The sequence below is a fragment of the Medicago sativa genome, chromosome 8, assembly GCF_051527215.1.
Source record: "Medicago sativa cultivar Bolivia chromosome 8, Bolivia_mono, whole genome shotgun sequence".
NCBI lineage: Eukaryota > Viridiplantae > Streptophyta > Magnoliopsida > Fabales > Fabaceae > Medicago > Medicago sativa.
In genome coordinates this window covers 75,389,125-75,411,330 of record NC_140756.1, presented here as the reverse complement: position 1 = coordinate 75,411,330, position 22,206 = coordinate 75,389,125, and the positions used below count along the sequence as shown (strand labels likewise).

The 22,206-nt window shown below is 33.8% G+C and overlaps 1 protein-coding gene, 1 long non-coding RNA gene and 1 pseudogene across 3 annotated transcripts; 2 read left to right on the top strand and 1 right to left on the bottom strand.

Annotated features, from left to right (window-relative positions):
- Nucleotides 1–1,740: 1,740 nt before the first annotated feature.
- LOC146901532 (uncharacterized) lies at nucleotides 1,741–2,908 on the bottom strand. Its single transcript, XR_015021413.1, has 2 exons — nucleotides 2,676–2,908; nucleotides 1,741–2,218 (listed from the first exon to the last, which is right to left on the bottom strand). It is a non-coding gene; the product is annotated as an uncharacterized LOC146901532 (long non-coding RNA).
- Nucleotides 2,909–4,321: 1,413 nt separating this feature from the next.
- Nucleotides 4,322–5,179, top strand: LOC146901531 (flavonoid 3',5'-hydroxylase CYP75B138 pseudogene; annotated as a pseudogene). The gene has a single exon (XR_015021412.1). The product of XR_015021412.1 is annotated as a flavonoid 3',5'-hydroxylase CYP75B138 pseudogene (transcript).
- An 8,312-nt stretch (nucleotides 5,180–13,491) lies between these two features.
- On the top strand, nucleotides 13,492–16,088 carry LOC146901530 (flavonoid 3'-monooxygenase CYP75B137-like). The gene is made up of 2 exons (XM_085732408.1): nucleotides 13,492–14,451; nucleotides 15,243–16,088. The coding sequence occupies exons 1-2, from the start codon at nucleotides 13,537–13,539 to the stop codon at nucleotides 15,861–15,863; spliced, it is 1,536 nt and encodes a 511-aa protein (XP_085588534.1). The 5' UTR covers nucleotides 13,492–13,536; the 3' UTR covers nucleotides 15,864–16,088.
- Nucleotides 16,089–22,206: the final 6,118 nt, after the last annotated feature.

The following is a 22,206-nucleotide window of genomic DNA, read 5'->3' as shown; positions in this document are numbered from 1 at the left end:
TACTACCCCCTCTCTAGTAACTTGGTAAAATAATACTCTTACTAAGCACTAAAAATAATCCTCAACCAAATTACAAAATTACCCCTAAGTCCAAAATGACTAAAATACCCTTCTACACCAAATTCTACAATTCCCAACTAAAAATACACACAGATGCAAATAATCAGATAATAACACACACAACACACATAAATAAATAATAAAATAAAACTAGCGAAAATCGGGCTGTTACATTTACACCGAAGGCCAATTCAAAACAAATTCGAGTGAAAACGACGCGGGAACGCGAAACAGGGGATGCTGCCACTGTGCAGCTCGCCGTGGCGAGTAAATCTACTCGCGAGGCGAGTAAGCTCACAGGGAGCACCTCCTGCTCGCCCCCAGCTCGCTGTGGCGAGTTGGGACAGTCCTGTTACGGGAAAAACTCACTTTTTCACCCCAAAACCCCAATTTTGACTTCCCAAAGCTCAAATTTGATCCCAAAGTTTGTTTAAACATTTCCAAACATGAAAAGACACTCAAAATCATGTAAAACTTGCACCAAAACATCCTTACAACAAAAATCATCATTTGACCCATTTTTATGAAAACTTCAAGAACAACACAAATTCATAACAACATCAAAGATTATGATTACCCAAGGTTTCTAACATCAACAACCACACCTCACAACATCAACAACAACAACTAATCATGAATTTATCACAATTCATCAACAACAACATCTCATATCATCAATTTTTGGGTAAAACACAAAGCATACATATGTACATGATTTAAGCTTGCAATTTCATCATCAACAACTCAATTAACATTCAATTTACATACCCAAACATTGCATCACAACATAAGCACGAATTTAACAATTAATTTCACAAATAATCAATTATTCAAATAAGCACTTATGTAGGAAATTAGGGTAGAAGCTACAACTAAGTGATTATGATCAAAGTCTAACCCCCTTACCTTAATTCTTCACAAAATCAACTAGGGCTTCACTTTAGCTCCAATCCTAGCTTCAATCCTTGAAGCTTGACCTCCCTCTAGCTCTCTCTAGCTTTCCTCTTCAACCTTTCTCTTCTCTTTCTCTCTCTACCTCTTCTCTTAATAATGAAAAATGATGGTAAACCCTATTTTTCCTCTAACACTAGAGTTTATATAGGTTCTATTTAATTGGGCTCAACTCACAATGGCTTAATGGGCCTAACCCATTTCTATTCTAACCAAAAATGTTACTACTCACTTAACGGTAAAATGTAATACTAACGGTCACCTACCGGTAATAAAACAATTCACTACAACTCCCTAGCACTTAGTAAAATAATAACGGCTCTCACTAAACACTAAAAATAATCCTCATCAAAATTACAAAATTACCCCTACTCTCAAAATGACCAAAATACCCCTAAGTCCAAAATGACTAAAATACCCTTCTAACACCGAATTCTACAATTCCCAACCAAAAATACACACAGAGGTAAATAATCACATAAGAGCACATATAACACACATAGGAGAGTTAAATAAATAACTAGATCGAGCACCCGTGCTCCGCACGGGTGAACTATACGTCAAATATGTTTTTAATCTAGTTTTGTCATGATAATGTATTATTGGTACTAATAATATATAAATAAAATTAGACTGCCAAAAATAAGACAATTTTACTTAGCTAAACACAATTTTTTTTTCTTTCTAGTTTTGATCCCTTATTTTATTGAATCCGCAATTTTGATCTTATTTTTGTAACCAAAACAAATTTTGATCCTATTTTATTAATTCTGCAAAACCTAACTTTCATCCAAGTTCGAGTTTTGAACCTCGCAGTTGTGTCGTGAGTTTCAAGTACGGACAAAACAATATAAATGAAAACAGTTACATATATGCACAACCCTTAAAAACTTTACGGTATATGTTTGTGCAGTGTTTGCAAATGAATGAATGTTACATATCATCTGTTTGATTAGAAATGGAAATCCTATGCAACAAAGTATCTGTGCAATCTGGCAGCCATTCTAAATTACAAATTGTAATATGCTTTTGAACAGTCTTGGTTAATTGTTGCTTATACAAATGCATATGCCTCAATAAATTACACAATCATATGGCAGCCTAGCAGGATTACTCCATTATTCCATATCTTTCCTTCACTTTCATGAATCCCAATCAGAGACGAACAACTACTCTTCTCGGCAGTATCTCGGCAGTGGCACCAAGACTGCAAGAGTACATGTCATTTAAAAAATTGAATTTCACATGAGATTAAATTAATTAAATTAAGGAATTGAAATTACACATAGCAGCTCCTACAACAGTACAACAATTGAAAACTTGATCCAACATTATTTACAAATACAAAAAAGAAAAGTTGAAATGAAAAAAAAAATAGAGGTTTCATCCCACTTTAGATCACAACAACAATCTTCACAATGCATGAAAGACAATGCATTCACTGCAAAATAATTGTTTTTGACTAACATATATACAAAAAATAACCATAAAAAATCTGGGGGGAAAATATAGAACTAATCTTAACGTAATTAAACATGCTTAAAATGTGGGGTTGAGATTGAATTGGTACTGTATTGGACTGCACAAAAAGTCCTTTTGCGAAAGTCACTCTATCTATGATCTAATAAAAGACATTAAAGAAAAAGGGATCCATAGAACTCCACCTTTTTAAAGAAGAGAGGAAACATCAATTGCAAAAGGAAACTCCAAATGAAGGAAAGGTGTGACTATAATATAGAGAGATTGAGACATTGGCAATGGTATTTGGCGACCTCGGTGTGCATGACGACAGCTAGAGTTTGGCGAAAGCGTCGTTGCCGGAGTTCATTTTGCTTGTTGACATATGAACCAAGTCACTCTTATTCCACCTTCCCACCAATCCAAAGAAACCTCAACTCTATCACATGAGTCACAAACAATAGTTAAACCTATATCTAACTCAAAAAATTCATGGCAAAGAAGTAAACAACTTCAAAAAGGAAAATACAAAACAAAAATGAAAAACTTACATTGAGAAATTTTCAAGAAAGACTATTTTCAGGATAATGAAAGGTAGAGAAGAAAGGCACATTTATCTATATTTAAATCTAAGGGGAGTAAAAAAGGAAGTCAAAACGGTGGTTGCACATAGGACGACCTTGGAAAACTTGAAATTAAGTTAATAAATGCATGCAGTGCACATACCGAATAGAAAGACACATGCGCCCAGTGTGTATTAATTCCATCTATTTCCCATGCAACAATTCATATTCCAAGGTAAACTACAAAATATGGAGCGTGACAGCACACAGTATATATAGTGGAATAAAGAGTGAGTTAATGCTTGCAAAGTGGAGGGAAAAAATAGGGAGAAAAATTGGGGTAAACAATAGCTTGGGGGATAAGCTTTAGTGAGAAAGATAGCACATCTGATGGGGGGGGGGGGGGGGGGGGAACTTTTTTAGGGCTTACATCTTAGCATTAATTATAGCTAATTAGAGGGAAAAATCTAGGTTTAACAATTGCAAGACGTAATAAGTTTTAAGAATAAGGGATAAAATAAATCTAGCGAAAAATCGGGCTGTTACACGGTGCCCTTAGGGCAATGGTTAAGGAAACCAAAAAAAGAAGGTTTTAAGTTGAAAATACCACTTTTTAAACTTTTGAGGAGTTGAATGCAAATTCCAATGCGAGATTATATTTGCTTCCTTAACCATTGTCTTAGCACTGGTTAGCATTTCCCTTTTAATAAATAATTGTTATTTTCTTTGTCCTTAAAGACATGACTCTCGACAAAAATAGGAAATTCTAAAAATATTTTTTGTATTAATTTTGTAAGCTTATCTTTTATGACGGAGAATTAGATAATATGCTCAAAGAATATTTATTCCATATTGCAGGAAAAATGTGTAACATGTATGATGGTATATTCCTTCAAAAAAAAAGGAATGATGGTATATTGATTTTTTTTTTTTGAGGTAAAAAATTAAAAAAATTAAAGAAATAACTAATCCACTTTAAAATTTAAAATGAGTCTTATACAAATGGACAAAGAACAAACTCAAAGGAGTTTATATTTAAGGAAACCAAGTTGCTTGGGCTCCAGTGGCAAGGAGCTCCTTCCAAAGACGTATCCGGGGAATACCAAGTTCAATTTCCAGGGGGGCAACGCTAGGCCAGTGCGCATGCCTCTACGCACGAGCCGGATTAGTCGCCCACCTTTGGTGAGTCGGAAACCGGTGCAAAAGCCAAAAAAAAAAAAAAAAGAGTTTATATTTAAGGAGAGAGTTAATATTCACAATTAACTTTAACACTAAAACTGCATAATCGATCACAACAAAAGAAAGAAGAAACAACACATGTTTATACTAACAACTGAACTTATTAAAATCATTTTTATATGAACAGGACATGGTAGTGGGTGGATCAGACACATCCTCCAACACAATTGAGTTTGCAATGGCAGAAATGATGAACAATCCAGAAGTAATGAGGAAGGTTCAAGAGGAATTGGAAGCCGTGGTTGGGAAAGATAGCTTAGTAGAAGAGTCTCATATTCACAAGCTACTCTACTTGCAAGCCGTGATGAAAGAAACCCTTCGTTTGCACCCAGCACTTCCACTTCTAATCCCTCATTGCCCAAGTGAAACCACCAACATTGGAGGCTACACAATTCCAAAGGAATCTCGTGTGTTTGTTAACGTTTGGGCTATTCATAGAGACCCTTCCGTTTGGGAGAACCCACTAGAATTTGATCCTACAAGGTTCTTGAATGGTAAATGGGATTATAGTGGGAATGACTTCAACTATTTCCCTTTTGGCTCTGGAAGAAGGATTTGTGCTGGAATAGCAATGGCTGAGAGGACGGTTTTGTACTTTGTAGCCACCCTTGTGCACTTGTTTGGTTGGACAGTACCTCAAGGAGAAAATCTGGAGGTGTCAGAGAAATTTGGCATTGTTCTAAAAAAGAAGACACCCCTGCTTGCCATACCCACAACAAGACTGTCTAATCCAGATCTTTATAATTGAGACATTGGTCAAGGGAATATGGATTTACTCAATGCTAGCTAGTATAATCTCTTGCAATTTATGTATCAAGTATTTCTCTCAGCATATTCATTCTATGTTTTCAATAAAAATATGTATTCATCAAGTTGTGTATGCATTGAATTTGAGACGTGGTTTACTTGAGGTTTAGTCTTAAATAATTTATTTAGCTACACTATATAAAAAAGAAGAAAAATGGAAGAGAATTTTGTTTTCATTTGTCTAAAAAATTTGAAGATGAGCCAATTATAACCAAGAAAGTAGTGAAGTGGGAATACATTTTGTCTTCTGTATAAGCAATACTTTTGATGCTGACATGTTTCTTCGCGATATATATAATATATTCTTCTGTCTAAAATTTCCAGAGACGAAAATTAGGCACATTCTTTTTGATTTACCATTTAAATTCCATAATAAATATGAGTACTCAATCTAACTTATAAAACAATATATCCCCTTCACTTGCTATGAGGAAACTGGAAACATTGATTATATTTATGTGTGTAAACTTTCCTAGTATTGTACCTTAACATGATCCAACAATGATTCCTAGTATTTTCAAGCCAGATCAACTTTTTATGTCTATTGGAATGAAAATCCCAATGAGATAATGTATTTTGAAATGGCCCTATTGTTAGTATTATGCTGGAAAAGAGGGGTTATTAATTATTTAAATGTTATTTTCTTACTTCTTTTATTGCAGAATTATTATGAATCCGTTCATTAGTACGGTTCTTTTCAAAAACATTTTACAATGTAAACCAAAACAAACCTATTTAGTACTTAATGTATCTTATGACATTATAGATTGCAACATATTTAAAGTTCAAGCTTTAATTACATTACATGTAGTGTATTCACATAACTTTCTCAATTTGTTTGTTATTGGAGAATTTTCAAAATATATGCTTGAAACGCTGCCTTTATTGAACAGTTAAATAATTGTAATGGTAAAGTTTTGACACAAAGGCGTTGAGTGGCGTGATGGTTATACTTGCTTGTTATGATTGTCTCTATGGGTTCGAGCCAGAAATTGGCACCACGTGGATTCAAACTCGCAAGTCGCAACCATTGGCAGGTTTTTACGTAAAGTTGTATTCGATATGCTTGATGTGAGTGTATAATTCCTGTAAATGTTTCCAAAGTATTTGAAGTCGTTCTTGAATATAGTGATTTTGTTGACATCTATCTCTCTTTTGGGTTTGCTCCTATCATTTCCTTTACTCTCGTGGTATCCTCTCCTTTTTCTTTAATTTTTCCCTTTTGTTCTTGCTTAGTTTATCATTTCTTTCTCAACGGTGATTTTTTGAGAGATAGAATTTGATGAGAGGGAGCTGGGAAACCTCCCCCCGAATGCTTTTTTATATTACAAAATGTGTTATTCTCCAGCTAAGAAATTTGATGGTACAATAAAGTCTATCATAAGGATGTCTTTGGCTTTATGAGCGTCGCTAGTGGTTCGGATTATAGTGATTCATCTAGTAGCGATGATGAGAGTGACATTGTCTTTTCCTCTTCCTTGTAAACCACAAACTGACACACATTTTGTTGCTTGCAATTTTTGTGTAACATTGAACTGTTTTCTAGTTCAGTGTAAGTGATGTCTGTTTGGAATTTGAACATTCGGTTATTTTGTGTTGTCCACTTGCAATGATATAAATGAAATTCAATTATGTTCCAAAAATAGATAATTTCAAATTACAGTTAAATTGTAGAGTTTTTTTTCTTATTTCATCTGTTTCAGGAGACAGTTAGGCCGAAAGGTTGAGAAAACTTTAGTGCCACCAAAAACCAAGCGATGCTATTTTTGTCTATCTGTAGTTTCCATCCTCCTCTTAATTCCTATCCGTTATTATCACTCCTTTTCTGTAGAGCTTTTGCAATATCAAAACCATGCTGCCTCGTGTGGTTCGGTCTCCATGGCTTGATGTTTCAATCAATTCCCTGTTTGCTTTATCATCATAGGGTTATCCAACTATCTCAGAGTTGTTTCCAACACACTCAATTTTGAAAATAAATTTGCTCATCCCAAAAAGTCAATTTTTGTTCAAGAATGAATAATGACTTTGATTGTCTAGCTGTAACTATGTATCAATCAATTCAAACTTGTTAGCAGCATGTTCCTTAACTAGTGTACGAACCCGTGCAACGCACGGCTGGAATATCCTGTTAATTTTTATTTAAGTTCAAATACAACGTGAGCAGACCAAATATATTCGGTTAAGAATAAATATTATCACTCAGCAACAGCAACAATAATACAAAAACCACCAAAGCACACATACATAATATTAACCATCAAGGGGAAATCCACAAAGAAGAATACAATCTCTCTTTCTGTACTCTGTTGTGCTAAAGATGCATTGATAAAGAGCACATCCTTTCACAGACTGTTCAACTTCACAATGTAAAAAATACCCCTTTTTGTTCGAAACTATTCACCTTGTTTCCCTTTTTCACCCATGCACTTTCAAAACACAAAGAAATATTAAACATATTGTAGAAAACACAATACAAAACGGACAAACTGTTTACACAATGTATTGTATAAACCATATGAATCTACATGCTTTCACAGACTAACAAAAAAGAAATCTAGATGCTCATCAAGTTCATTGTCCCCTCGAATAACATTCACAACCACCGATTGGAAAAAACTCAAAGTCAAACTTGGAATTCTGCACAGTAGAAGAAAGCTTTGCCTAAGTCTCAACGAACATAAAAATAAAAAAGTTTATGAGATAAGTGTGTAATATCAAAAGAAAAAAGTACATCACATTCCTATTGAATAGATGAATGATGAACTATGAGAAATATAGTTTGTACACGTTAGTTTGGAGCCTTGACTGATAATTTTTATTTAAGGTCGAAAACAATGTGCACAGACCAATTCCACACAACTGTAGGCTAACTGTGATCTTCGGTTAAGAATAAATAGTATCACTCAGCAATAGCATCAAAAATACAAAAACCACCAAAGCACACAGACATTAAATTAAGCATCAAGGGGATAAATATTGATTCGCACGTACAAAGGATAGAAAAATGAAATCAACATATATCAACAATTGTCCCCGCTGAATTAAAAACACGGTGATAAATATTGATTCTCACGTACAAATGGAAGAAAAAAATATTGACTCGCACAAACAAATGTAAAAAGAGAAAATAGTTCATATATAAAGCGAAGAATAAATTATATGTTAAATACAAAAACAAAAAACAACTGAAATTTTGAAATAGAAATATACATTAAAAACATCAAAACAAAAAAAATAGTAATGACATCCAAATCATATGTTCAACATAGAATAAACATTCAACTAAAAACATTACATGTTTTGACACAACTAAAAACAAAAAATAATTTCATTTTTTTTGTATTGTAAAAAGTAATATTATTTAGGTTCAAAAACGAGCTACGACAACTAAATTAACCAGACTTAAGTGATTAATGAGATTCACTAAACGACGAATTGTTCGGGAGAACCCAAGTTTGATTCTTGGATGAAACAATTTTTTGTCAGACTATACTTGCCTCACAATCGACTCCAAATTACCAGTAGGCAAGACAATGGGGCGAGGTCGGGATAGGTTTTGTCTTTCCCATCCCGTCCCCTACTGTCAAATACTTACCTACTACCCTACTCATACCCAACGGGGATGAGAAATTGAATTTTGTCTCCGTCTCTGGCGGATTCGAGTATCCCCGTCCCATCCCCGTATCCAAAGCGAATCATTTTTTTTAAATGCAGAAAGAAGTTTTTCCAGCCCATAGGGCAATGTTATAATGTAGAAGAGAGAGATTGAGGGTGTGAGATGTGGAAGAAGAGAGAAAACTCGGGTGAATGTAAACACATACTGACATTCTTACTGATTGAGTGAAATGGTTTAGGATTTGCGTTTTTATTTATATAAAAAGAGTGATAAAGTAATTTTTAGCATTCGGGGATGGATTTAGGTGAGGGTTTGGGGTGGATACCTATATCCCTGTAACCCGTCTTGTAGCCATGTTTTTAAATCGAGAAAAACCCAAACTCATATCCAAACCTAGTCAAAGCGAGAAATCCCGTCCAATTGGAGTGGGTTTAGACGGGTACTCGCATGTACGGATTTTGGTGTCATGCCTAATTACCAAGATCCATTCTTCTACAAACCAGAGTAGGAAATGGGCATGTTATTAACCATGTAACCCGTCTTGGGCCTATTCTTAATCTTCAAAATCGTGGCTTTCCAGATGAGGAAATGATCAAGTTGTCTTGCTCTTTCTCAAGTCCAATCATCTCCCTACTTCTTCATTTTCCCTTTCTTTTCTCTTGAGTGTTGGTTTTGTCAACTTTGAGAGACATGTGAGATTATAAGAAATTTTGAGTGGGAGTTGGAAAAATCAGTGATAGGAGAAAGAAAGGCCTTTACTTGGAGTTGTTATTGATGTGAGAAAATTTAGAATATCATCTATGGGAAGGCTATTCAGTTCTTGAGGGACTTTGATGACTAAATGAGGTAGAAGAGAAAAGGACGTATTTGTTTGGGGGGAAAGCTAATATAGGCAAGGGCACCTCTATATTTTTATATATTTTTCCACAAAAATGACGTGATGTTTATCTTTATAATTGCTTCATATATGCTTACGTGTTCAAGAATACGTGGCTGTCAAGATGAGGAAATGTTTACATATGCAAAGTCGTATTCTTGAGAATAATGAGTTACATATGTTGATGATATATTTGAGAAATTGCATATGATTAGAAATGCTTATGCATATATGGAGAATTGTATGCTCATGCATTTCATAGTTACGTGGCCACCAGAGAGGAAACACGAGGTGCACATCGGAGAGGTCGCACGGGGTGTGTATTTCAGAATGGAACCACCTTATCCCAATGTGGATCATCGAGTCTGATAGATGAGTGAGATACTCATCTCCCCAGTGACGTTGCCACAACCCTCTGCAGAGCGGTATTAATTCTGAAATCATATGCATCGACATATAAATATTGCATTAGGAATCGAGTCTTAATGAGTTTTATTAAGAGCACTATTTTCATACTTGTTTACGTACGTGAGTTAGAATGAGATCTCTAATTCACGTATAATGTTTATTCTGTTTATGCATCTTGCTCCGCTATTGTATATCTGTTATTTTCGGATTGGTGACCCTTTCAGTGGGTGCGTGAGCTATACACCATTAGATTATGATGATTTCGAAGGAAGCCGAGATACACGGTGAAAGATGAAGACTTCACCTTCACGAATGAGCGAAGTATTTTGCCTTGGGGGTTTAACTCAGCATCAAGACGGGTCGCATTTACGTGTAACATACACTCACGTAGTTGGTAGGAAGAAAGACTTTAGGATGATGTTAGTGGTGGGTCCAGTACCCAACTTTATGTATTATAGACTTAAAGATCGGCCTAAGAGTCCTTTTCATTTTGGGCAACACTTTTGATAGAAAATTCTCCCTTAGCGTAGGGATGTAATTGTGTCTTGTAAATTATTTATTTGTCATGCAAAGCTCTATATAACTCTGACCTTCATTTTGAAAATGAACCTTTAATATATATTGTGAATAAAATTTACGACTTATGTTTAAAAAGTTTTTCCACTTTATTTATGTATTTTTTTTAAAAAAACAAACATAATTTTTAGTATTAAAATTTGGGGTGTTATATCAATTTCACAATGAAATCCTACAGACTGTCAAAATGTTGAACAAAATCTCGGCCATTAAAAAAAATCCATTCCAAAATTCTATTCTTTGTAGAAAAATAAAAAGACCTTTTTTTAGATAAAAATCTTACCCTATTTTTAAACTTCGATTTTGTTTTTCTAATTTTTTAAAATTAAATTCCAGAAATTTTTAAAATCTTCTTAACTTCGAAAAAAAATCTTAACGTTTTTCCTGAATTTTGAAAAAAAAAACTTAAATTTTTTTGATTTTTAAAATTTTTGGGGGTGCAGCCAGTAATATTGGGGGTGCAAGAAGAAGAAAATGATGCAGATTGGACCTAAAGGATGCAGGGGCGTGGGCCTGACAGGGTTAGACCGGTTCAGTCCGGTTCAAAGGCTGAACCGGTTCGGTTTAGTAGTATATATAGGTTGTACTGGTTTTTTTATTCATTTTTTCTTTCCCTCTCTCTCTCTACCTTCTTTTAGAGAGAGAAGCTCTCTTCTCTCTCCTTCCTTTCTTTATCTTCTCCGAAAGTAGAGTGGTGGCCGGAGTTATCTCCGGTGCGGTGGCCGGCGAGCCATCGCGGCGCCGCCGCCGCACCGGAGTTAAAAATTGCTCCTTTTTTATTTTTTTTTGTTCTTTCTCTTCTACTCCCCCTCCTCTATACGTTTTCAGACTCAAAATTCACAAAAACAAAATCAAACAACCTAGATCTAGAAAAAAAATTCCCCTTTTCTACCTTATTCGGCTTTGGCCTGCAAACTTGCGGTTTTTGTACGACGATTTTTGTACCGGATCTGTGAATGGTTTGAAAGGCTCTGTTTGATGTGTTTGGTTTTGTTGAAAAAAGGTTTCAAAGGTTTTTTCTCTGTTTCTGGTGATTTTTTTTTTGCAGGTTTGGATTGATCGAAATTGGCTCTTTTTTTTGTATTTTTGGCTGTGATGGTTATATTTATGGAGAGGGATTGAGACATAGAGCTTAGGCCTCCTCCATCATATCACTGCCGTCTACCACATATGAACAGCTACCTATGAACAGCTACCATTCCTAGCAATTTCATTGGGCCATCCCCTATTAAAATTATTTTTACCACAAAAATAATTCTAAACTCTGAGAAAATCCCTTTAACAGTGAACAGTTCCGAAAAAATAATGGGAAAGGCAAGGGTTTTGATTTTTCTTATTCCCTCGTAGGGGAAATAAGGTCAAACTATTTGTTTACACCATAATGATATTCTTTGTTTCTCTTTTCATCTTCGAATTCCTATCTAATGATCCTAGACTTCTAGAAAATCTATGGAAGTAAAAATATTCATCAACAACATAAAAAGTGCCCTTTTTAGGATTTGTACATCGAAAATGATTTTGGGGTGATAAAAGCTCCTCGGCTCAATTTCAATTTTGTAAAAGTGCCCTTTTTAGGATTTGTACATCGAAAATGATTTTGGGGTGATAAAAGCTCCTCGGCTCAATTTCAATTTTGTATGGGCAACCACTTGCTACAGTACCACCATCTCTATGTTTTAGACCATTTCCCATTTTCTCTTGTTCTAATTTATAGGTCAAACAAATTGTTTGAGATCAATTTGTAAGAGGGATTTAGTTCGTGTACATCATTGGTGAATTTTTTTTAGTTGTTGATCAATCTTAATCATCAAATTAATAAAAAAGATTACATTTAAAAAAATAAATGATTGAATTTAATCGTAACAACTTCTGAAATTACACACATGATTGGCCGTGATTTGTTGATGTATATCACAATTAAACTTTTGACATGAGACTTATAAAAACAAAAATTTGATGAAAATTTTACTGTCGATATTGCATGATTAAAACCTCATACGAAAATGTAGGGATCGAGCATTTACCACGATAAATATGAAAATAGACTCACACAAAAAAAAAAGACTCACACAAAAAAAAAATCGAAATTTGATAAATATTAAACAACTTGGATCATTGTTGTAAACCTCCTACTATAAAGTTAAATGGACTTTGATCTCACTCTCAAAAACTAACTCATAAAACGATGTGTTCAAATGCCTTTATACATCTAATTAATCGAGAATCTTTGCAATATGAAACTACAAAACAACTTCAATATTCATCGTCACGCTAAACAAGAGTCTATTGTGTCATGAGTCCAATCACAACTAGCATGATGTTTGTGCCTCATTCCCACTTTATCATTCTTAATCAAATTCTAATACCATATTAAATTTTATATTAGGCTTAACTCGTACTCACAAAATCAACTTATAAGCTAAAGGCTGCATCCACTTACATTTTTTTTAGTGAAACTACCTCCACTTACCTTTTTTTTAAGGGAAACTACCTCCACTATATTTATTAGCATGTGGCTGTATCTAATCTAAATATCTGTGATCAGAGATTGTAAATGTGCCGCGTCCACATGAACCATAATCGCCGTACGAAACAGATAACATAAACTACCAAGAACTTGTGGAAGAACTTTTTTTTGGTACAAAATGCTACTTCGGGTAACTTTTTTTTGGTACAAAAATCCTACTTCGGGTTTTATACGACAAAATAGCTTATATAACAATGAATGAACAGGCACTAGTATATTATTAGTATGTCTATTACTTGATTGCCCTTACTCCCTTGTTTGTTTTCTTGTAGATTCCGTATATATTGTCGTATTATTCTCATCCACCGTCCTTAAAAATCCATATTTGTCGTTTTTGCATATTTCTATTATTGCCGCCTGTCCCGTTATCTCCTTAATATATAATATCTTCAACTACTGTATTGTATTTCCTTTCCGAATTCTCAAACACAACACAAATAATAGCAATAACACCATGGTTTCACTCACAAACCTCAAAGATTGGTACAACGGTGACACCACAACACTAATCATATCACTCTTAACAATTTCCATAATCACATGGTACATATATCTCTACTTCTTCAAATCTAAAACCCAAAACCTACCACCAGGCCCACCGGGCTTTCCTATCTTCGGTAACCTTCTATCTCTCGATCCAGAGCTTCACACTTACTTCGCCGGGCTAGCCCAAGCCCACGGCCCAATTTACAAGCTCTGGCTCGGAAGCAAACTCGGCATCGTGTTGACTTCACCTTCCACAGCACGCCAAGTTCTTAAAGACCACGACACAGTTTTCGCCAACCGTGACGTCCCTGCCGCCGGTAGAGCTGCCACTTACGGCGGCAACGATATAGTATGGACCCCCTACGGTCCACAGTGGCGTATGCTGAGAAAAATCTGTGTTGTGAAGATGCTTAGTAACACAACCCTTGACTCCGTTTACGAGCTCCGACGAGGTGAGGTGAGGAAAACGGTCGGGTATATTCATGATCGGGCCGGGTCAACGGTGAATGTTGGTGAGCAGGTTTTTTTAACGGTGTTGAATGTGATTACGAATATGATGTGGGGTGCAGGGGTGGAAGGGGAAGAGAGGGAGAGTTTAGGGGCCGAGTTTAGGGAGGCGGTGGCGGAGATGGTGCAGCTTTTGGGGAAGCCAAATTTGTCGGATTTTTTCCCCGGGTTGGCCCGGTTTGATTTGCAAGGTGTGGTGAAAGATATGAATGCTTTGGTGCCTCGTTTTGATGGAATATTTGAAAAGATGATTGGTGAAAGATTGAAGAAGGAGGTTGAGGGAAGTAAGGATTTTTTGCAGTTTTTGTTGAATTTGAAGGAGGAGGGTGATTCTAAGACACCGTTTACAAATACTCATGTTAAGGCTCTTCTTATGGTATGCTACTTTCACCAACGTTTCTATTTTAGTTTCTTCACACTTTTTTTGCAATATATATAGGATTAGTACCATAACATTGATAGGTTTGATGCATTGGGTTAGATGAAATTTAGAACTAAAATGAATTTGATCTGAAGTATTTGGTGTTGGTCCACAAATTATAATTGCATGCATTGAGTCTTTTCTTCGCCTTTTCATGTTCTAATTGTACAAAATGGATTCTCTAAATATCATGATTGTGTAGTTTTAGTCATCTATGTATTTGAATGCTGGAATTATGTCATCTAGATATCACAATTGTGTGATTTTGCTTTGTCAGTTCAATTCAGGTTCAGTTTCTTATTAAAAATGTGATGCTGATGTCTCGTATAGGCATGACTTGGTACATAACTTGTTATCAATGAAATTTGTGAAGGTCATACCTTCATATGATATATTAGCATTTCGGTCAGAAATTGAATGACGCTGAGTCGCTGAGATGTAAGGATCAAAATCACAATACCTAAAAGATTCAATTCATACCTAGAGAATTCAATTCGTGCAATTAAAACATTGAGGACCGAAGTTGCACAATCACGAATATTTAGTCAATCGTACAGTTCAAACTTGAACACTAAAATAGGACAATCGTGTTATACTAAGTACAAAAAGTACAATTAAGTTATTTTGAAATCATGTTTAATCAAACAAAATGTAGACACCAATTTGTAACAAGTTTTAAAATACCAAAATCTTGATTACTGACATTGATTTTTTTTGTTATCAATATTGTGGATGGACATAAACAGGACATGGTAGTGGGTGGATCAGACACATCCTCCAACACAATTGAGTTTGTAATGGCAGAAATGATGAACAAACCAGAAGTGATGAGGAAGGTTCAAGAGGAGTTAGAAATTGTGGTTGGAAAAAATAACTTAGTAGAAGAGTCTCATATTCACAAGCTAACCTACTTACAAGCAGTGATGAAAGAAACTCTTCGTTTGCACCCTGCACTTCCACTTTTAGTCCCTCACTGCCCAAGTGAAACCACCAACATTGGAGGCTATACAATTCCAGAGGGATCTCGTGTCTTTATCAACGTTTGGGCTATTCATAGAGACCCTTATGTTTGGGAGAACCCACTTGAATTTGATCCTACAAGGTTCTTGGATGGTAAATGGGATTATAGTGGGAATGACTTCAACTATTTCCCTTTTGGCTCTGGAAGAAGGATTTGTGCTGGAATAGCAATGGCTGAGAGGACGGTTTTGTACTTTGTAGCCACCCTTGTGCACTTGTTTGATTGGACAGTACCTCAAGGACAAAATCTGGAGGTGTCAGAGAAATTTGGTATTGTTCTAAAAAAGAAGACACCCCTGCTTGCCATACCCACACCACGACTGTCAAATCCAGATCTTTATAAATAGAATTGAATATTATATTCACTGTTCATATTATCATATAAGCAATTGGTAGGGAGGGAAAGTGTGTATTCTACGATTGTTGATGCTTGAAAATTGTTCAAAACTTCAATAATGTTCGGCGTCACAACTTTTAAGTAGAAGTTGTGGTTCTCCATGTCGTTGTGGTTGAGATAGTAATGTGATCAGTGTTGATTGTGAACAAATATAAGTTGGGTTTTGAGATACTAATATTTGGTTTCCATGTTTTTTTATTGAACAAACATTGATTGTGTCACTTTCTCAATTGTGAAGACCATAAATAAATACAATGAACTTATAACTACGGAGAGCATCATCGATCATTGTTAGAGTTTTGAACGATTTTCAGGGATCAATCCATCATAGACCATATGAGGCATTTCACCACCCTAAGCACCGCCTATAATATACTCTATATTGATCAAGGGAATACGGAATCGCCGCTCAATGCTGATAGAATCATTTGCAATTTATGTATCAAGTATATTAATGAGCAAATTCATTCTCTTTCAAATGTTTTCGATCAAAGTATTTATCTCAGTTGTCTATGATGTGTTGAATTTGAGATAATAAAAATAGTTTAAAGTCATAAAACTGAAATTAAAACTTTCATTTAGTTGTGGGTTACTACTTACTTGAGGATGAGTCAATTACAACAAGGAAGTAATAATGTAGGCCTAAGATTTGATACTGCATAATCTGAAAGGCACTACCTTCCACCAAGGAGTATTGTCAACCAATATCTTCTGTCTTCTGAATTTCCAGAGAAGAAAATTTGGTATATTACTTCTGATTTACCCTTTAAAAATTAAAATCCCATGAATAAGAGTACTCATTCTAACTTAGAAAACAATATATCCCCTTTAGTTTTACTTGCTATGAGGAAATGCAAACATTCTTCCTTCCATGTATTGTACCTTTATCCAAGTTATCATCTCCATAATCACCTTAAAAATAAAAAATAAATAAAAAACTGAAACAGAGAGGTGTAGAGGATGTATCATGTATGGAAAATTAAAATTTGTGAAGAATCCATATCATACAAAGGAAAGATAAACAGATGGTCAGGTAAGGTGCAGAGAGTCCATCATCAAATATTGTAAATTTGTAAAATCAACGGTAGAGATGAGAAGACAAAAAGTGGTATATTGTGCACAGCACCACACTTATTGACAGCAAATATATATCATATAATTGTCGGGATAATAGTCATTTTGATTATTGAATGTGTAATGAGTAGCCACAATAATTTCGTAATGCAGCGAAATTTCAAAATAGTTCTTGATTCTGCACTTCGTTAGGTAAAATAGTCTCAGACATTAAAATAGTCTTTCAATGCTAATATTAACTCGTTTCATACAAGGATTGATACGACAATAAATAAATACTTATAAAGACTGATAATACAATATGCAAATATATTGAAGAATTAATATGACAATATTAAAGAAACATTTTAACGTGAAAGACTATTTTGAATACTCCCTCCGTCCCGCAATAGATGACACATTTCAAAATGTGTAATTTTGACCTAACTTACTTTGACCATATTTTTCTACTAATACACAAAGATTAATAATATCATATAAGATGTCGTTAGATTTGTCTCGATGAGTATTTCAAAATATCAAATTTTCATAATTTTTTCTAATATACTATTCAAGATATTTAAGCTCAAAATTATGAATTGACATACGTAATAATGTCAACTGTGTCAAATATTATGGGACGGATGGAGTAACATAGTACACAATGAAATGACTATTTTGAAATTCGCAAAATATTTTATGGAAACTTATGCATTCAAAGCATCGAAAATTGAAATATTAAGCATTTCTAATAAACAATTTTTAGGATATTCGTTAGTAAGACTGATAAGTGCTAGGAAGTGTTACTTTCATGATATATTTTAAGGCACTTTTGTTACTTGCTTTGCAAGATATTGAGGGAAAAGCCGAGAGATAAGTGTTAATTGCCCTATTACGCTTTAGATATCTTACTCTAACCTTTTGTGCAGGAATTTACCTCAAGACACTAAACAAAGAAGAAAAATAGAGAAAAGTACAAAAGAGGCAGAATGATGGATCTACTCACCTCCAACTTGCAGTGGCAAGTATCAAAGGCGAGTAAGAGACAGAAAACACCTATGTGCTTGCCTCCAACTCGCAGTGGCGAGTAATAAAGGCGAATAGGAGGCAGGAAGCACAGTTTACTCGCATCCAACTCGCATTGGCTAGTAACAAGAAAGCCAGCAGAGGCAGAAGCATCAATTTGCTCGCCATGGCGAGCACATCAACTCGCGGGGCGAGTTAGGGCGGCCTAAACTCCTAAAGCTGACGTGGCACAAACCCAATAGTGAAGAAACCTCAACTCGCCATGGCGAATGAAGGAGATCGCGAGGCGAGTTGATGCAGATCAGAGTTCCTATAAATAGCCCTTGATCATTTCATTTGAGGAGATCTTAATTTTTCTCATAGTTTTCATCTGTAATACTTTTAGAGAGAAATAGGGCTTGTTCTTATAGAGTGAGAGTGGTAGAAGGTGGATTATTCCTCATTTGTTGAGAGATCACAAAGTTGTAATGAATCCTTCTCTTTCAATCCATTCTTGCAAGGCTTCCATGACAATGAGTAGCTAAATCTCCTTTGTTGGGATTAGAGGTACTTGATCTTAGCTAAACATGTAATCTTTGATCTATAAATATATGGTTCTAGCATTTGATTTGATATTGATATTATTCTTGCACTTTAATTAATTGCTTATATTTGATTTATTAGTGATTGAGAAATACTTTTGAATCTAGGTTTAGAATAATCATCTGACAAAACATAGATTCTAGACATGGAATGGATGTTTTGATAATCACCTTTTGTATCCAAACTTAATGCTTTCTTATCATTTGATAGATTGAGAAATCGTCGATTAAATGATAAGAACGACTCTTGGATCATTCAATAGTTTGAGACATCGACGATTGAACGATACAATTGATCTCACAATATTGTTTGGACACGAATGGTATTGTCGAGGGATACGTGATAATATCAAAGAAGAGCTAGAATCCGTATATGATCATTAGGTTATGTGTGATGCTTGATTGAGGAGCTCTAATCCTAACAAATTTCACGCCTTATTAATCTCCTTTTTATTATTCGCAAAATAGTTAACTTAGTTTACAAACAAACAAACAATCTATCTTTTAAACTTTTTTTTTTGACAAAATCTATCTTTTAAACTTAGAATAGTTAACTTAGTTTACAAACAAACAAACAATCTATCTTTTAAACTTTTTTTTTTGACAAAATATATCTTTTAAACTTAGAATGATATTTAGTGTCGCACGGTCCGTGATATCGCACTAGTCCATGAGGAGACGATTTATAAATACTTACTTTTGTTTGATGCAAAAATACTACATCAAAGACCTTTGAAATTTTGATTCATTGAGACCTATGATTATTCGTTACACATTTATGGACAAAATAGTTATTACTCATATATTCACTTATAAGTTAAACTGTTATTTCCTTTAAAAAAACGTTTAATGTCATGTCCCTGACAGTATAAATTTTATTTTGCGTATACTTCTAATCAAAATACATACGCAACATAAATAATAAAGACACCCTAAAAAATTATAAAGACCCCCCTCAAAAAATATTTATAAAGATATTTTTAAAATTAACTTATAAAAATTCCTTAAAAAAAACTTATAAAAATGGTATGTAAAGTATTTGATTGGAGACATGTTTAAAAAATATTACATCTGCATGCAAACTGAATTATTCTCTTATATTCATGTTAATATACATATATTTTTTAGGGTCATGTTAATCAATGTCTTGGAAAGACTAGGTAAGGAAGCTAAATGTAGAAATTCTAAGTTAAAAATGATATTTTTAAGATTTTGAGACATTTTCAAAAAAAAAAAAAAAGATTTTGAGACATTGAATGCATGACCTTTTAATGTAATATTACTGTATTTCTTTTCTTAACCGGTTAACATTCCCTGTTTTTTATTTTTTATTCTGGTGTAAATATGTTTTTAATCCCTACAAAATCAAGAGTTTTCAATTTTAGTCCTTACTAGACGATCGACCCGTGCTAACGCACGGGTCATATGGAATGTAATATTTGACGGTAATAGGTAGCAAAATAGTTTAGATGAATGTCATGATTGTCATTTAGTATTTCATAATATTAAGAAGCATTGACGTTGGAATTGTACCATAACATAATTTTCCATGACATCATCCTTGATACCGTAACGTATCATAATAGGTTATGTATGGCAAGACGGGTTATCATTTATAAGTAAGAGATTAGATTAAGTATAGCGAGACGGGTTAACGGTTATTCCTTTCCAAAAAAACAGCATATAATTAGAACATAATTTTATTTTACTTTAGATAAACACTAAATGCAAAAGTGTGGAGGGAAAAATTAGGTTAAAATTAGGTTAACTATAGCGAGACGGGTTAACATTTATAAGTAAGAGATTTTTTAAAAAAATAGCATATAATTAGGAATATAATTTTATTTTACTTTAGATAAACATTAAAAGCAAAAGTGTGGGGGAAAAATTAGGTTAAAATTAGGTTAAGTATAACGAGACGGGTTAACATTTATAAGTAACGTAACATAGGTTAAGTATAGCGAGACGGGTTAAGATTTATAAGTAAGAGATTAAGTTAAGTATAGCGAGACGGGTTAACGGTTATTCCTTTACAAAAAAAACAGCTTATAATTAGGAACATAATTTTATTTTACTTTAGATAAACATTAAATGCAAAAGTGTGGAGGGAAAAATTAGGTTAAAATTAGAGATGACATTTTGCATAAATTAAATCTAGGGTTAATATAGTAAAGTCATGCGAAAAAATTAGGTTAAATCTAGGGCAACATTTTGTGTTTGGGTTAACTTTAATAAATAAGAGATATATTAAAGTCACGTGAAAAAATTAGGTCAAATCTAGGATTAATACTGCGTCACATGTCAACTTTTAGAAATAAGAGGTGACATTTTGCATAAATTCAATCTAGGGTCAATATAGTAAAGTCACGCGAAAAAATTAGGTTAAATCTAGAGAAACATTTTGCGTTCGGGTTAACTTTAATAAATAAGAGATATAGTAAAGTCACGCGAAAAAATTAGGTCAAATCTAAGATTAATACTGCGTCACAGATTAACTTTTAGAAATAAGAGATGTCATTTTGCATAAATTAAATCTAGGGTTAATATAGTAAAGTCATGCAAAAAAATTAGGTTAATTCTAGTGCAACATTTTGCGTTCGGGTTAACTTTGATAAATAAGAGATACTGCGTCACAGGTTAACATTTAGAAATAAGAGATGACTTTTTGCAAAAATTTAATCTAGGGTTAATATAGTAAAGTCACGCGAAAAATTTAGGTCAAATTTCGGGTTAATACTGCCACAGGTTAACATTTAGAAATAAGAGATGGCATTTTGCATAAATTAAATCTAGGGTTAATATAGTAAAGTCACGGAAAAAATTAAGTCAAATTTAGGGTTAATACTGGGTCACAGGTTAACTTTTAGAAATAAGAGATGACATTTTGCATAAATTAAATCTAGGGTTAATATAGTAAAGTCACGCGAAAAAATTAGGTTAAATCTAGGGCAACATTTTGCGTTCGGGTTAACTTTAATAAATAAAAGATAAAATTTTAATGGTAATTTTGTTCCTCCATACTTTTGAAGTTTGTAAGGATAGTCCCTAATTTGAAAATTTTTAAAAAAAATTAAAAACGACTAAGAGTGGATAATTTTTTATAGAAACTAAACTTAAAATTAGGGACTAAGAGTGAATAAATTAAGGATAAATTAAGGATAGTCCCTAATTTGAAAAGCACATATTCAGAAACTAAACTTAAAATTAGAAACTAAACTTAATTTTTTATAGAAACATTTTGCGCTTCTAAAATAGTCCATATATAAGTAAATAACGACTAAAATTAAGTTTAGTTATTTAGTTTCTGCAACACAGTCGTTAAAATTTTGCGATGGGTGAGTTTTATAAGTAAATGTTGCAACTCAACAACTAAATATAAGTTTAGTTACTTATATTTAAATAACTAAATAAAACTCACCCATCGTTACAACTCAACAACTGTGTTGCACTGGCACAATATTTAAAACGGAACGGGTTTTAATGAAAAATCATATAGGTCAGCCAGATCGAAATTTCCCTTGCACCCAATTAATTTCCTAAAAAAACACAAATCCATATCTTTATTGATGATTTGATGTATAAACCGTGTGAGTAGTTAATAAATTAGGCCCATTTTAATCATAGCAATAAATG

What these genes read in the sequence shown, in the direction of transcription:
- LOC146901530 (XM_085732408.1), top strand. Translation starts at nt 13,537, where the DNA reads ATGGTTTCACTCACAAACCTCAAAGATTGGTACAACGGTGACACCACA. An exon ending in ATGTTAAGGCTCTTCTTATG is followed by an intron (nt 14,452 to 15,242) that starts GTATGCTACTTT and finishes GGACATAAACAG; the next exon opens with GACATGGTAGTGGGTGGATC.